Below are 21,787 nucleotides of genomic sequence, written 5' to 3'. Positions count from 1 at the left end.
GCGAGGAAGCGCTCTACTTCTACTGCTTACGCCAGGGTTTGGCGTATCTTTGCAGCGTGGTGTGAAGCAGGCTCACTTTCTCCCTTCACTGCTCCAATTGCTTCAGTGTTGGCGTTCCTGCAAGAAGGTCTGGAGAAAGGCCTGTCGCTCAGTTCCCTTAAAGTCCAGGTAGCGGCTCTGGCTTGCTTCAGGGGCCGCCTGAAGGGTGCTTCCCTGGCTTCGCAGCCAGATGTGGTGCGCTTTCTCAAGGGAGTTAATCACCTGCGCCCTCCTCTGCACTCAGTGGTGCCTGCGTGGAATCTCAACCTGGTACTAAGAGCATTGCAGAAGCCGCCTTTTGAACCCTTGTCGAGGGCATCTCTGAAAGACCTGACGTTGAAAGCAGTCTTTTTGGTGGCTATCACTTCAGCCAGAAGAGTTTCCGAGCTCCAGGCGCTCTCATGTCGAGAGCCTTTTCTGCAGTTCACTGAGGCAGGAGTGACTATTCGCACAGTGCCTTCCTTCCTGCCCAAGATTGTTTCTCGCTTCCATGTGAATCAGCAGCTCTGTCTCCCTTCCTTTCGTAGGGAGGACTACCCAGAGGAGTACTCTGCTCTTAAATATCTGGATGTGAGACGAGTCATCATCAGATACTTGGAAGTGACCAATGATTTCCGGAAATCGGATCATCTGTTTGTCCTGTTTGCAGGTCCTCGTAAGGGTCTGCAGGCTGCTAAGCCTACAGTGGCAAGATGGGTCAAGGAAGCCATTGCAGCGGCTTATGTGGCCGCGGGGAAGGTGCCGCCTATCCAGCTGAAGGCTCACTCCACTAGAGCTCAGGCGGCCTCGATGGCAGAGGCCGGGTCCGTCTCCTTGGAAGAGATATGCAAGGCGGCAACTTGGGCTTCGGCTCATACATTCTCCAAGCATTACCGTTTGACTGTGGCTGCACGGGCGGAGGCCCGGTTTGGAGCTTCAGTGTTGAGGTCAGGGATTTCAATGTCCCGCCCTGGGTGAGTACTGCTTCGGTACATCCCACCAGTCTATGGATTGATCAGCTTGATGATATGGAAGGTAAAATTATGTATAATCATACCTGATAATTTTCTTTCCATTAATCATAGCTGATCAATCCATAGCCCCTCCCAGATATCTGTACTGTTTTTATTCTGGTTGCATTTCAGGTTCAAGTTTAGTCTTCAGTTACTTCAGAAAGACTTCATGTTCAAGTTTTTCACTTGGATTCTTCAAGAGTTAAGACGAGTTTGTGTTACAGTGAGCTGCTGCATTCCTCTCCCCTCCGTTTTACGGGGCTGGATTGAGACTTAAAATTCTGCCGGCACTCCCTCCCGCTTCGTGCGGCTGTAGGGCAGCTTTGTACCCCTCCCGCTTCGGCGGTGTTAGGGTCAGTCAGCTCCTCCCGCGGTTGCGGTTGCAGGATAAGCCAGATCCCCCCGCATCGGCGGGTGTGGTGTCCCTCCCCCGCTCCGCGGGGATGAGCTGGACGGATTCCCCTCCCCCACTTGTGTGGGGATGAGCTGGGTTAATTCCCCTCCCCCGTTTCGGCGGTGGTGAGCTGGGCAGAGTGTCCCTTCGTGGGTGTAATTCTCTAAGTGCTGAGTCCTGCGGATGGAGCTTTGATATCGACATACTGAGGAGTTTCCGGCAGCACATGACCACATATAGGGAGGCAAAAGTTTGCTCTCTATCTCCACCTGCTGGTAGATGGACACAACCCACCAGTCTATGGATTGATCAGCTATGATTAATGGAAAGAAAATTATCAGGTATGATTATACATAATTTTACCTTTCCTTTGGAAATAGTCTGGTTGTGCATTAATACCTTTCAAGTGTTTACATGTCTATTTCCTACAACCCCTATCTCTCCTTTCCTCCAGATTATACATATTTAGGTACTCAAGTCTAATCTCACATGCTTTATGGTAGAAATGTAAAATATTCAGATTTTCATTTCACATAAAGTTGAAGTCAAATTAATACCTCTTGAGAACACAAAGTGAAGAGTTTGTTTACTCACATCTGCTCATCAATTTCATCAATCTGGCGGTCTATGCGGCCTTCCTCATCCTCCTCTGCCACTATTGCTTCTGAAACCTGCGATAAAAGAACACAGATTCGTGTTCATCCTGTCAGTCTACCACAACATAAAGCAGGACATATGACCAGTGTTAATGAAAAGAACCAACTAAGCCTAATTATGCTACCACACAAGAATTTAATCTATCACATTGTCATGGTCTTTGCAGGCTTGCAATGAAAACTCTGGGTGATATATAGAGTCATGTTTGGCAGAAGTCACCAAGACAACATCTGGGTTACATGGCTTAATGGATTCCCCCCCCCCCCCCCCAATTTACCCCACTGCCCCAGAGAAAACCTATAGATAAAGCCACATTAGATATTAATAAATATATCTTCAAAATATGAAATACCTACAAAAGGTGTAAGTCAGGCCTCGACAAATTTTCATTAATCTAGGAGCCAGCCCAAAAGGAGGCAGCGTCTAAGACCTTTATCGTGTCTCCTTTCCCACCCTTCCAACCCTGTCTCCAGTGAAGTTTTTTTTTCTTGGGGGGGGGGGGGGGGGGGGAGTTGGAATCTCCTCCTAGATTAGTAGTAGCTCTTTTAGAAATTGAGCTACTAAGGTTCTACCAACAAAACTTTAGTAAATCAGTTCCATAAGGTGAAATTAGGCCTTACCTGCTCATTTTCTTTCCTCTAGACCCTCCAGACCGGTCAAGACGCTTGGGTTATGCTCGCCTACCAGCAGAGGGAGACTGAGAACACAAAACTTGAAACTATGTACTTATAACCTGTGCCTAGCCATCTATAGCCAGTATACACTTAGCAAAGCAGAGAATAAAAACACAACTCTGAAACTAGAAACCCCTGTACCTGGAAAACCCAAGGACAAGAACCAACAGTGTGCTGAATACAGACGAGACGTCACAGCGTCCCGCTCTGTAATGTCTTAGAGTCAAAGAATTCTCTCTGACCACACAAAACCTTAAAGGAATAGTCCTAGCAGAACACGGCTCAAAATACTGCTATCCCTATACACGGCTCAAAATACTGCTATGCAAAGACACGGCTGAATACTTCTGCGAAAAGAACGGGCGGGCTCTTGACCGGTCTGGAGGGTCTAGAGGAAAGAAAATTAGCAGGTAAGGCCTAATTTCACCTTCCTCATCAACCCTCCAGACCGGTCAAGACGCTTGGGACGTACCAAAGCAGTATCCCAACTAAGGGCGGGACCCTCGAAAAGCAGAAGACAACACAGCCGCTCCAAACCGGGCATCTTCTTTTGCCTGAACATCAAGTCTGTAATGCTTCACAAAGGAATGGATGGAGGACCACACCGCTGCCCTACAAATATCCTGCGGCGGAATAAAACTAGCTTCCGCCCAAGAAGCGGCTACTCCCAGAGTAGAATGTGCCTTAAGTAAAGAGGGCACTGCCCGACGCCTCAACAAATAAGCCAAAGCAATAGTCTCCTTCAACCATCTAGCCAGAGTAGCCTTGGAGGCAGCTTCACCTTTATTGGGACCTCCAAACAAAACAAACAACCTGTCCGAAGATCGAAAATCTTGGGTTCTGCTCAAATATGACCGCAAGACGCGCCGCACATCCAACTTAGCCAAACGACGCTGCAAGGGATCCCCGGCACGATCACCCAACACTGGCAACGAAATCACCTGATTGACATGAAAAGAAGACACCACCTTAGGAACAAAGGAAGGAACCGTGCGTAAAGTCACTTTCTCTTTGGCAAAGGACAGAAAAGGCTCTCTGCAAGATAAAGCCTGAAGCTCCGAAATCCTACGCGCTGAAGAAATAGCCACCAAAAAGACTGTCTTCAAAGTAAGGTCCTTACACGTAATGGAAGGCAAGGGTTCAAACGGAGGCCCCACCAGAGCCTCCAAGACCAAATTTAAATCCCAAGACGGAACCACCGGGCGGCGAGGCGGCCGAAGCAACTTCACTGCCTTCAAAAACCGCCCCACGTCCGGAGAAGCCGCCAAGGATACTCCCCGAACCTTACCTCTAAAACAAGACAAGGCTGACACCTGAACCTTCAGAGAGGAGAGCGAAAGCCCCCTATCCAAACCATCCTGAAGAAATCCAACACTTCCACTGCCGAAACGCGCAACGGGGCATAGCCCCGCTCCTGACACCAATTCTCGAAAATGCGCCACACCCACACATATGCCAAGGAAGTAGACCTCTTACGAGACCGCAACATTGTATCAATCACCCTGGCCGAGAAACCTTTGCGTCTTAAACGGTGCCTTTCAAGAGCCAAGCCGTAAGCAAGAATGGAGAGGGGTCGGCCATCTTGATCGGCCCCTGAACCAATCTCACCCGAGGCCCCAGGGGAATCGGATCCTGCACCAGCAACCGCATCAGATCTCCGTACCACGGACGCCGGGGCCAATTGGGCGCTATCAGAACTACTAATCCCGAGTGACGACCGATCGGCGGAAACACGTAGAGCAACTGCTGAGTCGGCCACGGAAGGACCAGCGCGTCGATGCCCTCGGCCCGAGAATCTCTTCGACGACTGAAGAACCGAGAGACTTGTGCATTGGCGGACGACGCCATTAGATCCAACACCGGTCGACCCCACTGTAACACTATCCGCTCGAACACGGAGGGATGGAGAGCCCACTCTCCGGGATCCAACGTGTGCCTGCTCAGATAATCCGCGCTCACGTTGTCCACCCCTGCCACGTGCCCCGCCGAGAGACTCTGCAGATGTGCTTCTGCCCACACCAGCAACTCTGCTGCCTCTACCGCTAAACCGGGACTCTTCGTTCCTCCCTGTCGATTCACATACGCCACGGCTGTGGCATTGTCGGAAAGCACCCTGACTGCCTTGCCGTCTACCAGACTCTGAAAGGACCGAAGAGCCAACCGAATTGCACGCGTCTCCAGACGATTGATGGACCAACATGCCTCCTCCACTGTCCAAAGTCCCTGGGCCACCTGTCCCAGACAATGCGCCCCCCAGCCCATCAAACTCGCATCCGTGGTCATCACCACCCAATTTGGAGTGGCCAGCGGCATGCCCTTCGCTAGGTTCGGAGAATGGAGCCACCAGCTGAGACTGCGACGAACCACCTCCGACAGAGAGAGACTCTCCTCCAGATCCTGCGACTGAGGGGACCAACGAGACAACAACGCACCCTGCAGCTGCCTCATATGCGCCCTGGCCCAGGGAACTACCTCTATTGATGCGGCCATCAGACCCAACACCTGAAGGTACTCCCGCGCCGACAGTGCCCTCTGGGCTCGGAAATGACGGATCTGAGCTTGCAGCTTGGACATGCGAGAGGGAGTCAAGAACACCCGGCCTCTCTTCGTGTCGAAACGGACTCCCAGATACTCGAGAGACTGCGACGGCACTAGGTGACTCTTGGCCCGATTGACAACCCAGCCCAGAGATTGCAAAAAGGACACCACCCGACCGGTAACCTCCTTGCTCTCCGACCTTGACTTGGCCCGAATCAACCAGTCGTCTAGGTACGGGTGCACCAAAATGCCCTGCAACCGCAGAGCTGCTGCCACCACGACCATCACCTTGGAGAAGGTTCGAGGAGCAGTGGCCAGGCCGAAGGGAAGCGCGCAAAACTGAAAATGTCTCCCTAGCACCACAAAGCGAAGAAAACGCTGATGCGCCTCCAGGATGGGGATGTGCAAGTACGCTTCTGTCAGATCTAGAGAAGTCAGAAATTCCCCTTCCTGAACCGCTACAATGACGGAGCGTAACGTTTCCATCCGAAAGGAAGGAACCTTCAGGGCTGCATTGACCTTCTTGAGATCCAAAATGGGACGAAAGGTGTCCTCTTTTTTGGGAACCACGAAGTATATGGAATAACATCCCTTTCCTTTCTCTGCCGGAGGAACAGGTACTACAGCCCCTAAATCTACCAGGCGCGACAGAGTATCTCGGACCGCTCTCGCCTTGCGCCGAGAGTGACAGGGAGACACGAGGAAGAAGTCGGACAGAGGTCTGTCGAACTCTAGCGCGTACCCGTCTCGGACTATTTGCAGCACCCACTGGTCTGACGTGATCTGGGCCCATCTCTGGTAAAACAAGCGTAAGCGAGCCCCCACGTGGACCAGAGGCTGGGCCCCCAAACCATCATTGAGAAGGACGGGACGCACCGGACGCTCCCGAAGAGAAACTTCGCCCTCCACGACGGCCACCGCGAAAGGACTGGGTTCTCTGAAAGAAACGACCCCTAGTCCCACCAGAATATCTACCAGGCCGATACCGCTTAGCTTCCTGAAACCGTCCACGACCCGCGGATCCCCTAGAAGCCTTAGGGCGAAGCTCCGGAAGCCGAGGAACCTTAGCGTCACTAAGACCTCTCACCAACTTATCCAACTCTTCACCAAACAGCAAAGAGCCTTTAAACGGAAGCGAACACAACTTGGCCTTGGACGCAGCATCCGCCATCCAGTCTCTTAACCACAGGGCCCGACGAGCTGCCACCGCTAGAGACATGTTCTTTGCCGAGGCCCGCAACAAATCATAGAGCGCATCCGCCAAAAAGGAGGATCCCAACTCCAACTTTGCCAGATCTTGAGTCAAAGAGGCTCTGTCCCCTGGCGGACTATCTAAGAGCCGCTCCGCCCAACGGAAACAAGCCCGCGCCACCAGACCTCCACAGACTGACGCCTGTAACGCCAGAGCCGACAAATCAAAACTGCGCTTTAGGAAAGTCTCCAATTTTCTATCCTGAGGGTCTCGCAACGCAGCCCCTCCATCCACCGGAATCGCCGTAGCCTTAGTCACTGCCGTCACCACGGCATCCACGGTCGGAGGCTTGAAAGAATCTCTATCTTCCTGCGGCAGGGGATAAAGCTTAGCCATGGCCCGAGCCACCTTACATGGCGCCTCCGGCGCCTGCCACTCCTGAGTAATCATTTCTCTCAGATCCGCATTCATAGGGAACGTACACGACACCTGTCTGATCCCCTTAACCAACGGATCCTGCTTCCCGGCCTCTAACGGAGCTGCCGCCGGATCAAATTTGAGGGTCGCAACCACCTGATCAATCAGCTCTGACAATTCATCTCGCTGAAAAATGCGCACCACCGAGGGATCCTCCCCAGGCAGCGCGAGCTCCTTATCATAGCCAGCCAGCGACCCCTCCTGCTCTCCTAGAAGGCTAAAGTCCCCCTCCGACTCCGGAGGCGAAAAATCTTCTAACTCCTCAGACCACTCTACACGTGGTCTCTTCGCGCTAGCCCCCCCCGTCCCAAGACTAAGGGGCTCCGCTCGAGTCGGCCCCGCCTGCCAAGCCTGAAATAAATTCCAAATGAAATCCGGGGTAAACCCGATCCTACCCAAGGCATCGCCCCCCGAAGGCGCTGGAAATTGACTGCCCTGCAGTCCCCCGATTCCGTCGGGCCCGTGCAGCGCCGAATCCAAAATGGCGGCGGTTCCCGCCAAAAACGGAACCGCCGCAGGGCCGCTAGTCAAAGGCGCCGCAACCTCCGGGACGCAAGTCGCGGGAACCTCCGCCGCTAACACCGGCGGTACGGAGGATTGCGGCTTTGGCTCCCCGCAAAAACGACAAGTGCTGCCCACTGCGTCAACGCCCCGACGCGCACACGATCTACACCGAAGCGGTCTCCCTGACATCTTCGCGAAGCCCAGCTGACCGCCAAAACAAGTGCCTCAATAGTAAGAACAAAGAAAAAAAACTCACCCGAGCAGGAAAACCTCAGCGCCTTGACCACAGCTGAACAGCTCCGTCTCTCCGGAGTGCAGCTCCAATAGCTCTCCCCAGCGTTTGGGCCTGACTCTTTTTTTTTTTTTTTTTTCAATCAAACTTTACTGCAGCCTTTAATTTGAGCCCTGCTGCTGCTAACACCATCCGGCACTCAAGGCTGCAGTATACAAACTGCAGCCGAGGCACAAAGCTGCCCAAACGGAGAGCCAAACTGGGGGAGGGACCCGGCCACCCGGGTGTGACACCCCAAAGGGGACAATGACGGGCCCCAGCGGACCCGCAACCCCTAGCACACCAAAGTCTTCCAGGCACAGGGATCCACCAGAAATAGCACAGAAACAAAGGAAAACTCTGAAAATTAACTCAAAAACCTATCCAGATCGGGCAAGCTGCACAGGCTGCCTGTCTACCCTCTGCTGAGACTGAGAAAATACTGGCTATAGATGGCTAGGCATAGGTTATAAGTACATAGTTTCAAGTTTTGTGTTCTCAGTCTCCCTCTGCTGGTAGGCGAGCATAACCCAAGCGTCTTGACCGGTCTGGAGGGTTGATGAGGAAGTTGCCTTTGCTAATCATTGCAGAAGTCAATAGTTTCCCTTCCCAAAGCATGTTGTCAGCTGTGTGACAGCACCCTCTAGCCTACATAGGTGAAGCAAAGAGGCAATTTGCCTCTATTTCACTTATTGCCATAGGCTGAGACCCCATCAGCTTCTCTCTCATACCACTTCTTCCACCCTTCATAAAGTCTGTCCATTTCCTCATACCCCCTTCTCCAGCTTTCACCCAGCCTCTCTCATGCCCCCTTTCTCCAGCCTTTACCCAGTTTCTCTCATGCCCCCCTCTCCAGTCTTCACCCTCTCTCGTGCCCCTCCCCAAACTTCACCCAGTCTCTCTGTGGCTGCCCTCCATTCTTTCCCAGTTTCTCTCATGTCCCCCTCCCTAGCTTCTCTGTGACCCCCCCTCCATCCTTCCCCCAGTCTCTCTTGGGGGTCCCCCTCCAGCCATTACTTACAGCACTGCCTCAAACTCCTTCTCTTCCCCTGCACAGGGAACAGGCTCTGCAGATACTGGAGTTGTGCGGTGCAGGAAGTTGGGGAAGTTTTATGGTTTCAAGTCTCGTGAGACTTCCCCAACTTCCTCACCACATGGCTCCAGAATCTGTAGAGCCCGATTGCTGTGCAGTGAGAGAGGAGAAGTTTATGGCAGAGCCAAGGAAGGATTAAAAAAAAAAAAAAACCCCAAAAAACATTGGCGGTAAGAAATCCTGGGCGCCAAGATGAAATTTCTAGGCGTCATGGGGACCTGGCGTCCGGGATTTGTTAAGCCTTGAGTTAAATACATATCAAATAAGAGTGTGATTCATTAAAGATGTTTCTCAAAGGCATCATATGGAAAAACATTCTGGGGAAAAAACATCCAGTTTTAATTCTTGGAAAAAATAAACTCCTTGTCTCAAAAACGAGGTATATCCCGAGAATCAATTTATATAATTATCTGAAATATTTGGATCTTTGAGACCAGAAACGATATTACACATGTAGCAGTTACCTAACCTCTCACACACAACAAACTAACACCAATATGAATTTCCCACTGTAAAAAGGGCTCACAAGCAAGGCAGACTGCCAGTATTTACCGTATTGACTTGCCGCATCTCTTTCTGAAACTCATCCCACTCTTTGTCCATTTGATCTTTGGGAGCATCAACTTTTCTCACCTATTCCAACACAAAAAGAAAGAAAAGCAATAATCTTAGAAAGGGAGGCAAATGGAGAAAATGGATGCTTCTTGTGCTCTTGAAAGCTAAGGTTTGTTTTCATATCCACATATTTAAACAGGTCTATTTATTAAAATTCTTATATACTATTTCAGCGGCGTAGCCACAAGTGGGCTCAGGCCCACCCAATAGTAGCAACACAATTATGATGGGGTTCATGGGGATTCCCAAGCCCCAGCAGCTGAAAACTCCCAACCCCTCTCCCCCACACATACCTTTTAAATAGCAGATCTTCGCCAACAGCAACTGATACACTGTCCCCACAACCTTTCCTCTGACATCATTTCCTGTTTCCTGTGGGAGTACACCAGAGGGAAGGCTGTGGGGGCCGGCGTAAATAGTGTATCTTACCTGTTAACTTTCTTTCCTTTAGTCAGGCCACTCCAAACAAATGGGTTATGTCCCTCTACCAGCAGATGGAGACACAGGAAGAAAATAGATCTTGTGACTCGCCCCTTTAAGTGTATTACACAGCATAGATTGTTCAGTATTTTGAATAGCCAATTAATGGTGCTCAATATCTACCTGATGACCAATATTGAAACTTCAAGACCAAGTGACTTAATCAGTTCATAACCTTACCAGCTAGTGGGGCATATACTCTACTGACATATTTCACCGAGTCAGGAGACATGTGACATACAATAAGTTAGAAAAACTTAAGAACCAGTGATATCTGTAAAATATAGCTTGCAAGCAAAATAAAATTAATCATTCAGGGAGGGATTCTGGCAGAGGTGTAGCTAGGTGGGGTGTAAGGGGTGCAGCCACTCCCCCAAACTGATTTTGAACGAAATGGTGCCTATGCAAATTGGGCCTGCAGCCTTGCACTGGCATCTATTTTACAAAACATTTGCTCTCCCAGACATTAAAATCTGGCTACGCTTCTGGACTGGTCCAATAGGACTAAAGGAAGAAAGTTAACAGGTAAGACATAACTTTTCCTTAGCATCCTATCACACCAGTCTAGACAAATGGGATATAGCAAATCAATGTCCCCAACATAGAGTGGGACTTAAAGATCTAAACATTCAAAAAAAGAGAAAGAATTTTGCAAATAAATGCACTACAAAGATAAATAATCTGAAATAGCCTTAGAGGTCCTTTCCAGCAGTAGCTACAAGATAGAACCAAGCGTAATCAGAAGGGCTCTGGAAAGACAAAAGGGATGGAAGGGGAGAAGGATGCAAGTCCCATGATAAGAAGAAATAATAGAAAATAGCATTGATAGAACATGGAAGAGATGCGCAGACCAAGAAACAAACCAAACTGATGTGCCTTAGTCTTAGGCTGTTGCCTTCAAAGACTCTTTCAAGGAAAACATCTATAAAGAGAATATTGCAACTATAGTAAAGTCCTGGATAAATTGAAGGAAGTACAGAAGTAGTATACAAGTACATAAGTACTGCCATACTGGGACAGACTGAAGGTCCATCAAGCCCAGCATCCTGTTTCCAACAGTGGCCAATCTAGGTTACAAGTGCCTGGCAATATCCCAAAACAGTATATTTTATGCTGCTTATCCTAGAAATAAGCAGTGGATTTTCCCCAAGTCCATTTTAATAATGGTTTATAGGCTTTTCTTTTAGGAAGCTATCCAAGCTTTTTTGAACCCCTCTAATATTTTCTCTGATTAGTTTTAAATTTACTACTTTGTAGCTTCATTGCGTGCCCCCTAGTCCTAGTATTTTTGCAAAGAGTAAACAAGCGATTTATGTCTACCCGTTCCAATCCATTCATTAGTAGTGGTGGGAGGCGGGGCTAGTGCTGGGCAGACTTCTACTGTCTGTGCCCTGAAAATGGCAGATACAAATCAAGGTCAGGTATACACAAAAAGTAGCACATGTGAGTTTTATCTTGTTGGGCAGACTGGATAGACCATGCAGGGCTTTTCCTGCCGTCATCTACTATGTTACTATCCACCTTATAATTGAAAGAGAAAAACGCCTAGATTTCGACCCAAATCGGGAGATAGACGTTTATCTCACAAAAACGAATAAATCGGTATAATGGAAAGCCGATTTTGGACGTTTTCAACTGCACTCCATCGCGGAAGCGTACAAAGTTGACGGGGGCGTGTCGGAGGCGTGGCGAAGGTGGAACTGGGGCGTGGTTATCGGCTGAGGAGAGATGGGCGCCTTTCGCCGATAATGGAAAAAAAGTATGCGTTCGTAGCTAGAATTTAGGGCACTTTTCCTGGACCCTGTTTTTTCACGAATAAGGCCCCAAAAAGTGCCCTAAATGACCAGATTACCACCAGAGGGAATCGGGGATGACCTCCTCTGACTCCCCCAGTGGTCACTAACCCCCTCCCACCACAAAACATGATGTTTCACAACTTTTTATTTTCACCCTCAAATGTCATACCCACCTCCCTGGCAGCAGTATGCAGGTCCCTGGAGCAGTTGTTAGGGGGTGCAGTGGACTTCAGGCAGGTGGACCCAGGCCCATCCCCCCCTACCTGTTACAATTGTGCTGCTTAATGCTTAGTCGTCCAACCCCCCCAAACCCACTGTACCCACCTGTAGGTGCCCCCCTTCACCCCTTAGGGCTATAGTAATGGTGTAGACTTGTGGGCAGTGGGTTTTGAGGGGGATTTGGGGGGCTCAACACACAAGGGAAGGGTGCTATGCACCTGGGAGCTCTTTTACCTTTTTTTTTGTTTTTGTAAAAGTGCCCCCTAGGGTGCCCGGTTGGTGTCCTGGCATGTGAGGGGGACCAGTGCACTACGAATCCTGGCCCCTCCCACGAACAAATGCCTTGGATTTATTCGTTTTTGAGCTGGGCGCTTTCATTTTCCATTATCACTGAAAAACAAAAACGCCCAGCTCACAAATTGTCGAATAAAACATGGACGTCTATTTTTTTCGAAAATACGGTTCGGTCCGCCCCTTCACGGACCCGTTCTCGGAGATAAACGCCCATGGAGATAGACGTTTTCGTTCAATTATGCCCCTCTATGTATTCTCTAAACAACTTATGAAATTTTATAAAATATTATAGAAATAATTTACAGGAATTAGAGAGAATTAAAAGTCTTTAATTACTCACCCACCATCACAGCATCAGATTATCAGTTGTAATGTTACTTTTTTATAGATCTCCATCATATCTCCCTTCAGCCATCTTTTCTCCAAGCTGAACAGCCCTAGCTGCTTTAGCCTTTCTGTAACAGGACTACATCAGGAGGCCGAGTCGATCAATTCCAAAGCAAGGCAGCTTTATTGCTAGCAAGACGCAGCTCTAAGTATTCTCAGGAAGACTGCGTGACATGTATCATTTCCTCATAGGAAAGTCTTCCCATCCTCTTTATCATTTTCGTCACCCTTCTCTGTACCTTTTCTAATTCCACTATATCTTTTTTGAGATGCAGTGACCTGAACTGCACACAATATTCGAGGTGCAGTTGTACCATGGAGCAATACAAAGGCATTATAACATCCTCATTTTTGTTTTCCATTCCTTTCCTAATAATCTCTAACATTCTATTTGCTTTCTTAGCCGCCACTGCACACTGAGCAGAAGGTTTCAACGTATCAACAACGATGAAGCCTAGATCCCTTTCCTGGTCGAGGACTCCTAATGTGGAACCTTGCATTACGTAGCTATAGTTTGGGTTCCTATTTCCCACATGCATCACTTTGCACTTACTCACATTAAACGTCATCTGCCATTTGGATGCCCAGTTTCCCAGTCTCATAAGGTCCTCTTGTAATGTTTCACAATCCTCTTGCAATTTAACAACTTTGAATAACTTTGAGTCGTCAGCAAATTTAATTACCTCACTAGTTACTTCCACCTCTAGATCATTTATATATATGTTAAAAAGCAATGGTCCCAGCACAGACCCCCTGGGGAACCCCTCTATCTACCCTTCTCTATTGAGAATACAGACCATTTAACCCTACTCTCAATTTTCTATCTTTTAACCAGTTTTTAATCCACAATAGAACACTACCTCCCTATCCCATGACCTTCAATTTCCTCTGGAGTCTTTCATGAGGTACTTTGTCAAATGCCTTTTGAAAATGCAGATACACAATACAGAGCTATCAAGGTTTGAAAAACAACTGTGCTTCCCTATCTACATCTATGACAACCAAGAAAAATTAAGAAGCACCCTGTGTTGAAAGTAAAGAAGAGAGACCAATAGTGCTCTATTCAGACAAGAAAACTCAAATGTCATTGTAAGAGCAAGAAAGGGGGCATAAGGGCCCTGAGATATGAGACACTCAGACAGGACAACCCACAATGGAAACCTATTAGTTTGAGAATAAAACCACAATATTAGAAAATTCCTGCAGTTGTATAACAGCAGTGTCCAATGCCAGTGCTATTGAGTTTGCTTTACAAAACCACTAGACTGTAGAATCACACAAAGTAGGTGGCTTGTATAGCCCGAGCCATATGAGCATCCAGCAAAACTGTAGTAATAGTTGTGCACAGTAGATGAGGTGCCTAGTCAGCCACCAAAACCAGTGAAAGCAGTCAGCTGAAACAGCTATGCACCATAAGTAAATGCATCACAGATGTTATACATGTAGCACAGTGGCTAAAGCTAGACACTGCTGCCAAAACTGAAGAAATCCAGGCCATTGCTAGAGCAGGAGTTAGGAGATAAGTTGCACAGCTGTAGGCCATACAGGCATCCACAGTAGCTGGTGCCATACAGATGGCAGAGTGATAGAACAGACTTAGCCTAATTGATATTCAAATTAAAAATAGTAGAATCCAATATTTTCCTTCGCCTTTCCCTAATCAAGAGGATCTCTGTTTTTGAAACCAACTGGTTCTTTTCTAACCATTGTGAGACGGCTGCTAATCTTCCATTTACCTTCTCCAAAACTTGTGTCCTATCACTTTCCCAGGACATAATCATCATCCTCCGCATGCAAAAAAAAACAAACAAACAACAAAACACCATCAACCCCCCCCCCCCCACCCTCCAAAACCTACTTGTTTCATGAGTATCAAATGACTACAGGAAAATACTGAACAGCACTGGGGAACAGACAACCCTTGAGTAAGGACTGAGACTAGTCAGCATTAAGTTTAGAAAGTTGCTTGTGCTTTAGTTGGATAACTAAGATTCTTTTTATTTCATTCTTATTATTTTGTTGTAAATGTCTATAAATATGGATGAACTGGTATACAAAAAATTTAAATTATAAAGGTGCCTTTTACTAAGGTGCACTAAGCCCTAATGTGGGCTTAGCGTACCAAAGACACTTATAGCGGGATGTGGTAACATTCTGCAGTAATTTCCCTATTTGTGCACAATAATCGAGTGCGATTTATTTTTTTCTATTTATTCTTTTGGAATGGGTGTGGGGTGTGGGAGCACTAACCAGCTTGTGCACTCACATTATCAGGCGCTAACTGGTTAACAAAGGAATACTTAGTGCCTCTTAAATAGGACGTGATAAGTGTGTCCACATTAGTACTTCTGAAAGTCCCGCACGCTAATTTTCAACAATAAAATAGAGAGCCCTATTTCAAATCCATAGTAAAAAATAGTGCACGGGAAAGTTCCACATTAGGGTGCGCTAAAAGGCCCTATAGTTATGTATCTTTTATGTAATATGCATATATGTATATTTGTACAGTAATTTATATTTTTTAATTCTATGTTTAGATATGAAATATATTTCTTTTATCTTTCTATATTGACTTTCTTTTTTTTTTTTTCTAACTTGCAGGTGCTGGAATCTGAACCAAAATCTCCTGCAAAGGAAAGGTTTAATTCTGACCTATAAATCCCCACACTTCTCAACTAGCTGGTTTCTCTAGGTGCTGGAATCTGAACCAAAATCTCCTGCAAAGGAAAGGTTTAATTCTGACCTATAAATCCCCACACTTCTCAACTAGCTGGTTTCTCTAGGTGAGCTACCTGATAATCTCTGTAAATTTTAATGCTTATTGCTTAATAATTTTAATTAGCACTGTGAAACCTCTCTCTCTTTCTTTCTTTCTGGCCTTCTTTCTGGTCCTGCCAAACTCTGATAGAGAGGAACTGCTAAAATTATTGGGAATATTTAGACTTAGTGAGAAGGAAAGTTAGCAATATCAGTTTTAAAAGTTAAATCAAGTGAAAATTCCTGCTCAGACTGGACCATTTGGGTCCATTCAACTAGAGCATTGCCTTGATCACAGCAGCATTTAGCTGACACTTTGGGACTTATATTCCCACCCTCCCACCCCACAACCCACCCACCCCAGGGTTTGCCACTCATTTATAGACAAACCAGTCCTCATTAACTTTACCCAATCATACACAGGCAGTCTTGCAGGCTATTACTCTAACATAGTACACGTGTTCATACCCATTTCAACCAATCAGGATGACTTTTATTCTCTGCAATAATTGTGATGCTTTACTTTCAAGGCCAATCATCTGGAGACTTAAAGCTTGTCCTATCTGTCTTCAGCTATCTACTTTAAGACAAGAGCTCTTTAAAGTAATGCAAGAATTAAATGCAATTAAAGCAACTTATAGGACTCTGCAGAATCATAACTTCTCACCACTGCCTCAAAGAATAAAACCACATAACAGATGGTTCACAGTAGGCTCGGGCAGACTTCATCATGTGACACAGAAGCATCCACCCGCACAAGTGTTGTCACTACAAAATTCTTTTGCTCCACTACAGCACTCTGATGTTCCTGAAAATAAAACTGAAGCGGAAAAAGAAGAAAAAGCAAGGAAGGGGGAACAAAAATATGAGAAGGTACCCAAAGAGAAAACACCCTCACAAATCACTAAAACCATAACACATACTAGGAAATGTACATGGAAAGCGATGACCACAAATGCTCGCAGTCTAAGCAATAAAATTCCTGACCTTCAAGCCCTGATTTTGGAGTCTGACTTGGACATAGTTGCAGTCACAGAGACATGGCTCAATGGTTCCCATGAATGGGATGTAAACATACCAGGCTATAATCTTTTTAGGAAGGATAGAGAGGGACGTATAGGTGGAGGAGTAGCCCTGTATGTGAGAAATGATATCCCAGCGACTGAAATGACAGGGAACTGGGGAAAGGAAGAAGCGATATGGATCACCTTAAAAAGAGAGGATAGAACATTGGTCCACGTGGGTGTTGTCTATAGACCCCCGACACAATTGGAAGAACTAGATAAAGATCTGATCGCTGATATTCAAAAGTTGGGGAAGAAAAGAGAGGTCCTGTTGTTGGGAGATTTTAATCTGCCGGATGTAGATTGGAAGGTTCCGTCTGCAAAATCGGAAAGAAGTAGAGAGATTATGGATGCTTTCCAAAGTGCTCTGCTCAGACAAATGGTGAACAAACCCACAAGGGAGGGAGCCATGTTGGATCTTGTGCTCACAAATGGGGATAGTGTGTCAAATGTCCAAGTGGCTGCGCACCTGGGAAACAGTGACCATCAAACGGTTTGTTTTGATGTAACGGCTCATGTGGACGGCGGCCACTCTAAACTTAAAGTCCTGGATTTCAAGCGAGCTGACTTTAACAAAATGGGAGAATACCTGAGGAAGGAGCTGATGGGCTGGGAGGACGTACGAGAAGTGGAAGGACAGTGGTCCAGACTAAAAGAAATAATAAACAGGGCCACAGACCTTTATGTAAGGAGAGTAAATAAAAGCAAGAGAAAAAGGAAACCAATATGGTTCTCAAAGCAAGTGGCTGAGAAAATAAAGATTAAAGAGTTAGCGTTCCAAAAATATAGAAAATCTCAAGAGGAGGAACACGGGGAGGAATACCGGATGAAACTGAAAGAAGCCAAGAGAGAGGTACGTCTGGCGAAGGCGCAAGCGGAAGAACACATGGCTAGAAATGTAAGGAGGGGAGACAAAAACTTCTTCAGGTATATTAGTGAAAGGAGAAAGACTAAAAAGGGAATTGTGAGACTAAAAGATACAACGAAACGCTATGTAGAAAATGATGAAGAAAAAGCCAATTTGCTAAATAGATACTTTTGTTCTGTTTTCACTGAAGAAAACCCTGGGGAAGGACCGAGAGGGACTAGCAAAAGTACACCTGAGAATGAGGTGGATAGAGCGCCGTTCACGGAAGAGAGTGTGTATCAACAACTTGGAAAGCTGAAGGTGGACAAAGCCATGGGGCCGGACGGGATCCATCCCAGAATACTGAGGGAGCTCAGAGAGGTTCTGGCGGGTCCTCTTAAAGACTTGTTTAATAAATCCTTAGAGACGGGAGAGGTTCCGAGGGATTGGAGAACGGCGGAGGTGGTCCCTCTTCACAAAAGTGGGGATAGGGAAGAAGCTGGAAACTACAGGCCGGTAAGCCTCACTTCGGTTATTGGAAAAGTAATGGAAGCGATGCTGAAGGAAAGGATAGTGAATTTCCTGGAAGCCAATAAGTTGCAAGATCCGAGACAACATGGTTTCACCAAAGGGAAATCGTGCCAAACGAATCTCATTGAATTCTTTGACTGGGTGACGGGAGAATTAAATCAAGGACGTGCTATGGACGTCATCTATTTAGATTTCAGCAAGGCTTTTGACACGGTTCCCCACAGGAGGCTCTTGAATAAACTAGACGGCCTGAAGATAGGACCCGAAGTGGTGAACTGGATTAGGAACTGGTTGACGGACAGACGCCAGAGGGTGGTGGTGAATGGAGTTCGCTCGCAGGAGGGAAAGGTGAGTAGTGGAGTGCCTCAGGGATCAGTGCTGGGGCCCCTTCTGTTCAATATATTTGTGAGTGACATTGCCGAGGGGTTACAAGGTAAGGTTTGCCTTTTTGCCGATGACACCAAGATTTCCAACAGAGTGGACACCCCGGAGGGTGTGGAAAACATAAAAAAAGATTTGAAGAAGCTAGAAGAATGGTCTAACGTTTGGCAATTAAAATTCAATGCGAAGAAATGCAAAGTGATGCACTTGGGGAGTAGCAATCCAAGGGAGACATATGTGTTAGGCGGGGAGAGTCTGATAGGCACGGACGGGGAGAGGGATCTTGGGGTGATAGTATCTGAGGACCTGAAGGCGACGAAACAGTGCGACAAGGCGGTGGCAGTAGCTAGAAGATTGCTAGGCTGTATAGAGAGAGGAGTGACCAGCAGAAGAAAGGAGGTTTTAATGCCCCTGTATAAGACGTTGGTGAGGCCCCACCTGGAGTATTGTGTTCAGTTTTGGAGGCCGCATCTTGCGAAGGATGTTAAAAAAATGGAAGCGGTGCAAAGAAAAGCTACGAGAATGGTATGGGATTTACGTTCCAAGAAGTATGAGGAGAGGCTTGCTGACCTGAACATGTACACCCTGGAGGAAAGGAGGAACAGGGGTGATATGATACAGACGTTCAAATATTTGAAAGGTATTAATCCGCAAACGAATCTTTTCCGGAGATGGGAAGGCGGTAGAACGAGAGGACATGAAATGAGATTGAAGGGGGGCAGACTCAGAAAAGATGTCAGGAAGTATTTCTTCACAGAGAGGGTGGTGGACGCTTGGAATGCCCTCCCGCGGGAGGTGGTGGAGATGAAAACGGTAACGGAGTTCAAACATGCATGGGATATGCATAGAGGAATACTGTGCAGAAGGAATGGATCCTCAGTAGCTTAGCTGAAATTGGGTGGCGGAGCAGTTGGGGGGAAGAGGGGGAGGTGGTTGGGAGGCGAGGATAGGGGAGGGCAGACTTATACGGTCTGTACCAGAGCCGCTGATGGGAGGCGGGACTGGTGGTTGGGCTGGGCAGACTTGTATGGTCTGTGCCCTGAAGGGGACAGGTACAAATTCAAGGTAAGGTATACACTTATAGGTTTCTCGTTGGGCAGACTGGATGGACCGTGCAGGTCTTTTTCTGCCGTCATCTACTATGTTACTATGTTACTATGTTACTATGTTCTTCAGATTGAAATGTTTTCTAAAATTAAACAAAATTTGTATCTGAATCATTTTCTTATGCAAAAAGTTAATTGATAGCATACTTCCACTGGTAAAGATGAAAAATCCCCGAGTGACCAATTGCCCAAATATTGATACCTGAGGCTGTCCTGGATCTGAAGAAAGTTTCTGCCATTGCAGCAGATCTGGCCCGAGGACCAGGGCAGAGCCTCAGGGTCCAGGTTACTCCCTGCTAGCACAAAAGGCACTAGAGGAGAGAAAAAACAAAAATAAAACAAAAGCAAGAAAAATAAATTCAAATAAGCACAGATTAAATTAAAAAAAAAAAAATCCAAAATGACAACAGCAAAAAGAAGAAAAAAATAAGCCAACATGAAAAGAACAAAATAGCAACAAAATTTCAAATAATAGATAAAACAAAAGTTACAAGGAAAAAAATAAAGCTTTTGTATTGGCATCTTAAAAATGTTTTTCCACTCCTATATTTGACTCCAGTGCCAGATTATGGCAATACAACCAGCAATGAAGAAAAGATACAGCTCAGACATCCACTTCCTAGGCCAGTGGTCTTCACTAATTTTTAAGATGGGACCACTTTGGGTCCAAAAGGGCTGAAGGAGAGTTGACAAATATCTTCCCATGTGTAGCCATGTCACTGACCTGTGTGTGCCAAAGAGATCCATCTCTACCAAACTGTCCCCCTCAAATGCCATCTTACTTAGGTTTATGCCAGTCTCCCTTCCTCTTCACCCCTCCTCCCCACGAGGGCCTGCACATGTCCTTCTCCCTCCCCTCCACCATCATGAAATCCAGTATCTCTCATTCCTCTTCTTCTCCTACTATATCCAGCACTACTTCTTCCCCATCCCCCACAACCTGGTCCCGTATAGAACTGTATGCTCAGCAGCACTAATACGTTTTATTTATAATTATTGACCAAGGTATTATTATATATAATTGACCAAGCTCAATCAACCAAACTACAACCTGTGACTGGGCTTAACTAGATTATATAGTTTGAGAAACAGAATTTATCCTAGAAAACATTTACTCTTGGAGGAAAGTGACGTCACCGCGCAGCATGGCTGCGTGAAAGACTAGTTCCATGCAATAACCCCCATATTTGAGTATAATCGCAGTTACCAAGAATGCTAAATTTACAATTTGAGGTCACACTAACCTCTAGGTGCTATCCTGATCTGAAGAACATGAGTAAATCAAGTGGAATAGTTGATTTCTTTAGTTTTGCTTATTGAGGAGTGAAGGGGCCTAATACCACGAGACCGGTAGAGCAAACAGCGGCGATGGCGCATGAGTTGGTTCCGGCCCAAAAGAAGCAGTCTCAAGATCTATTTCTAGCAGGAAAGGAACAGGAGAACTTTGGTGAACCACTGAAAAAGACACAGGATTGGCTCCAAGAAATTAAAGACAGACTTAAAAGTGGTCTGAGAAGAAATAACGACACTGCGGGTGGACGGACTTGCACCATGAGATAGCGGACCTGGGGCACACAGTAGAGGACACAGAACAATGAATAGATTAATATACAGAAGTATTGGAGATGGTGGACTCTCAGCTCCAGGATCTGCGGGCCACTAATCTCACGTTAATGGACAAATTAGAGGATATTGAAAATAGAAGCAGACGACAATTTGTGTTTTCGCAGGATACCTGAAACCCCAGCTTATACAGACTGTGAAATTGTAATACAGTCCATCGCAAAGGCACTTCTGGGAACAGGCGAGGATCTCATATAACTGGACAGAGCATACAGGTCCTTGGGAGCATCCCACAATAATAAACCGAAAGATGCAGTGGGCTGCTTCGCGCAATATAACGTGAAAGAGAAAATTTTGCAAGCAGCAAGGAAAGCAGAAAATTTTGCAAGCAGCAAGGAAAGCGGAGAATTTTCAGTGGGATTTTTACTCAATCGAGGTGTATCAAGATCTGGCAGGCGCGACCCTTAATCACCGGATAGAGCTGCGACCGGTCACGTAACGGATGAGAGAGTTAGGGGTCTTATACAAACGGCGCAACCCATTTGCGTTATAATTATATATGGAAGGTAAACAGCATCAAGTCCACACACAGGAAGAAGTGAAAAAATTCTTCCCTGAGCCGGCAGACAAGAACCAGGACCAGCACTTGAAGATGAACAAACCAGCTGCGGCACTAGGGGTGCAACCAAAGTGGCAATGGGTCTCGAAGGGCAGCAGTCGGATGAAACGGCAAGCTTTGATGAAAGATATGGCCACCTCCACCGTGACCTGAGCTTTATACTAGAAAGGCTGGACTGCAATACAATAGAGGCTGGTGTAGAGTGCACTATGTTACATTTTATTAAGATAATGTTTTGAATTTTGTAAGTGGTTTGAATATTGCAAATGATTGTATGTGACTTTTAGGTAACTAGAC

General features: G+C 46.7%; 1 protein-coding gene across 3 annotated transcripts in view; it reads right to left on the bottom strand.

Annotated features, from left to right (window-relative positions):
- Window positions 1-21,787, bottom strand: part of ZNF830 (zinc finger protein 830) — a 107,237-nt gene that overhangs the window by 7,674 nt on the left and 77,776 nt on the right. For all 3 annotated transcript variants that reach the window (XM_030204784.1, XM_030204799.1, XM_030204792.1), the window contains 2 exons: window positions 9,384-9,464; window positions 2,020-2,096 (listed from right to left, as the gene is read on the bottom strand). In XM_030204784.1, coding sequence (XP_030060644.1) covers window positions 2,020-2,096; window positions 9,384-9,464 — 158 coding nt within the window. The remainder of the gene's footprint in view (window positions 1-2,019; window positions 2,097-9,383; window positions 9,465-21,787) is intronic.

This window comes from Microcaecilia unicolor, chromosome 1 (genome assembly GCF_901765095.1).
Source record: "Microcaecilia unicolor chromosome 1, aMicUni1.1, whole genome shotgun sequence".
Lineage (NCBI taxonomy): Eukaryota > Metazoa > Chordata > Amphibia > Gymnophiona > Siphonopidae > Microcaecilia > Microcaecilia unicolor.
This window is presented reverse-complemented; position numbering and strand designations above follow the sequence as displayed.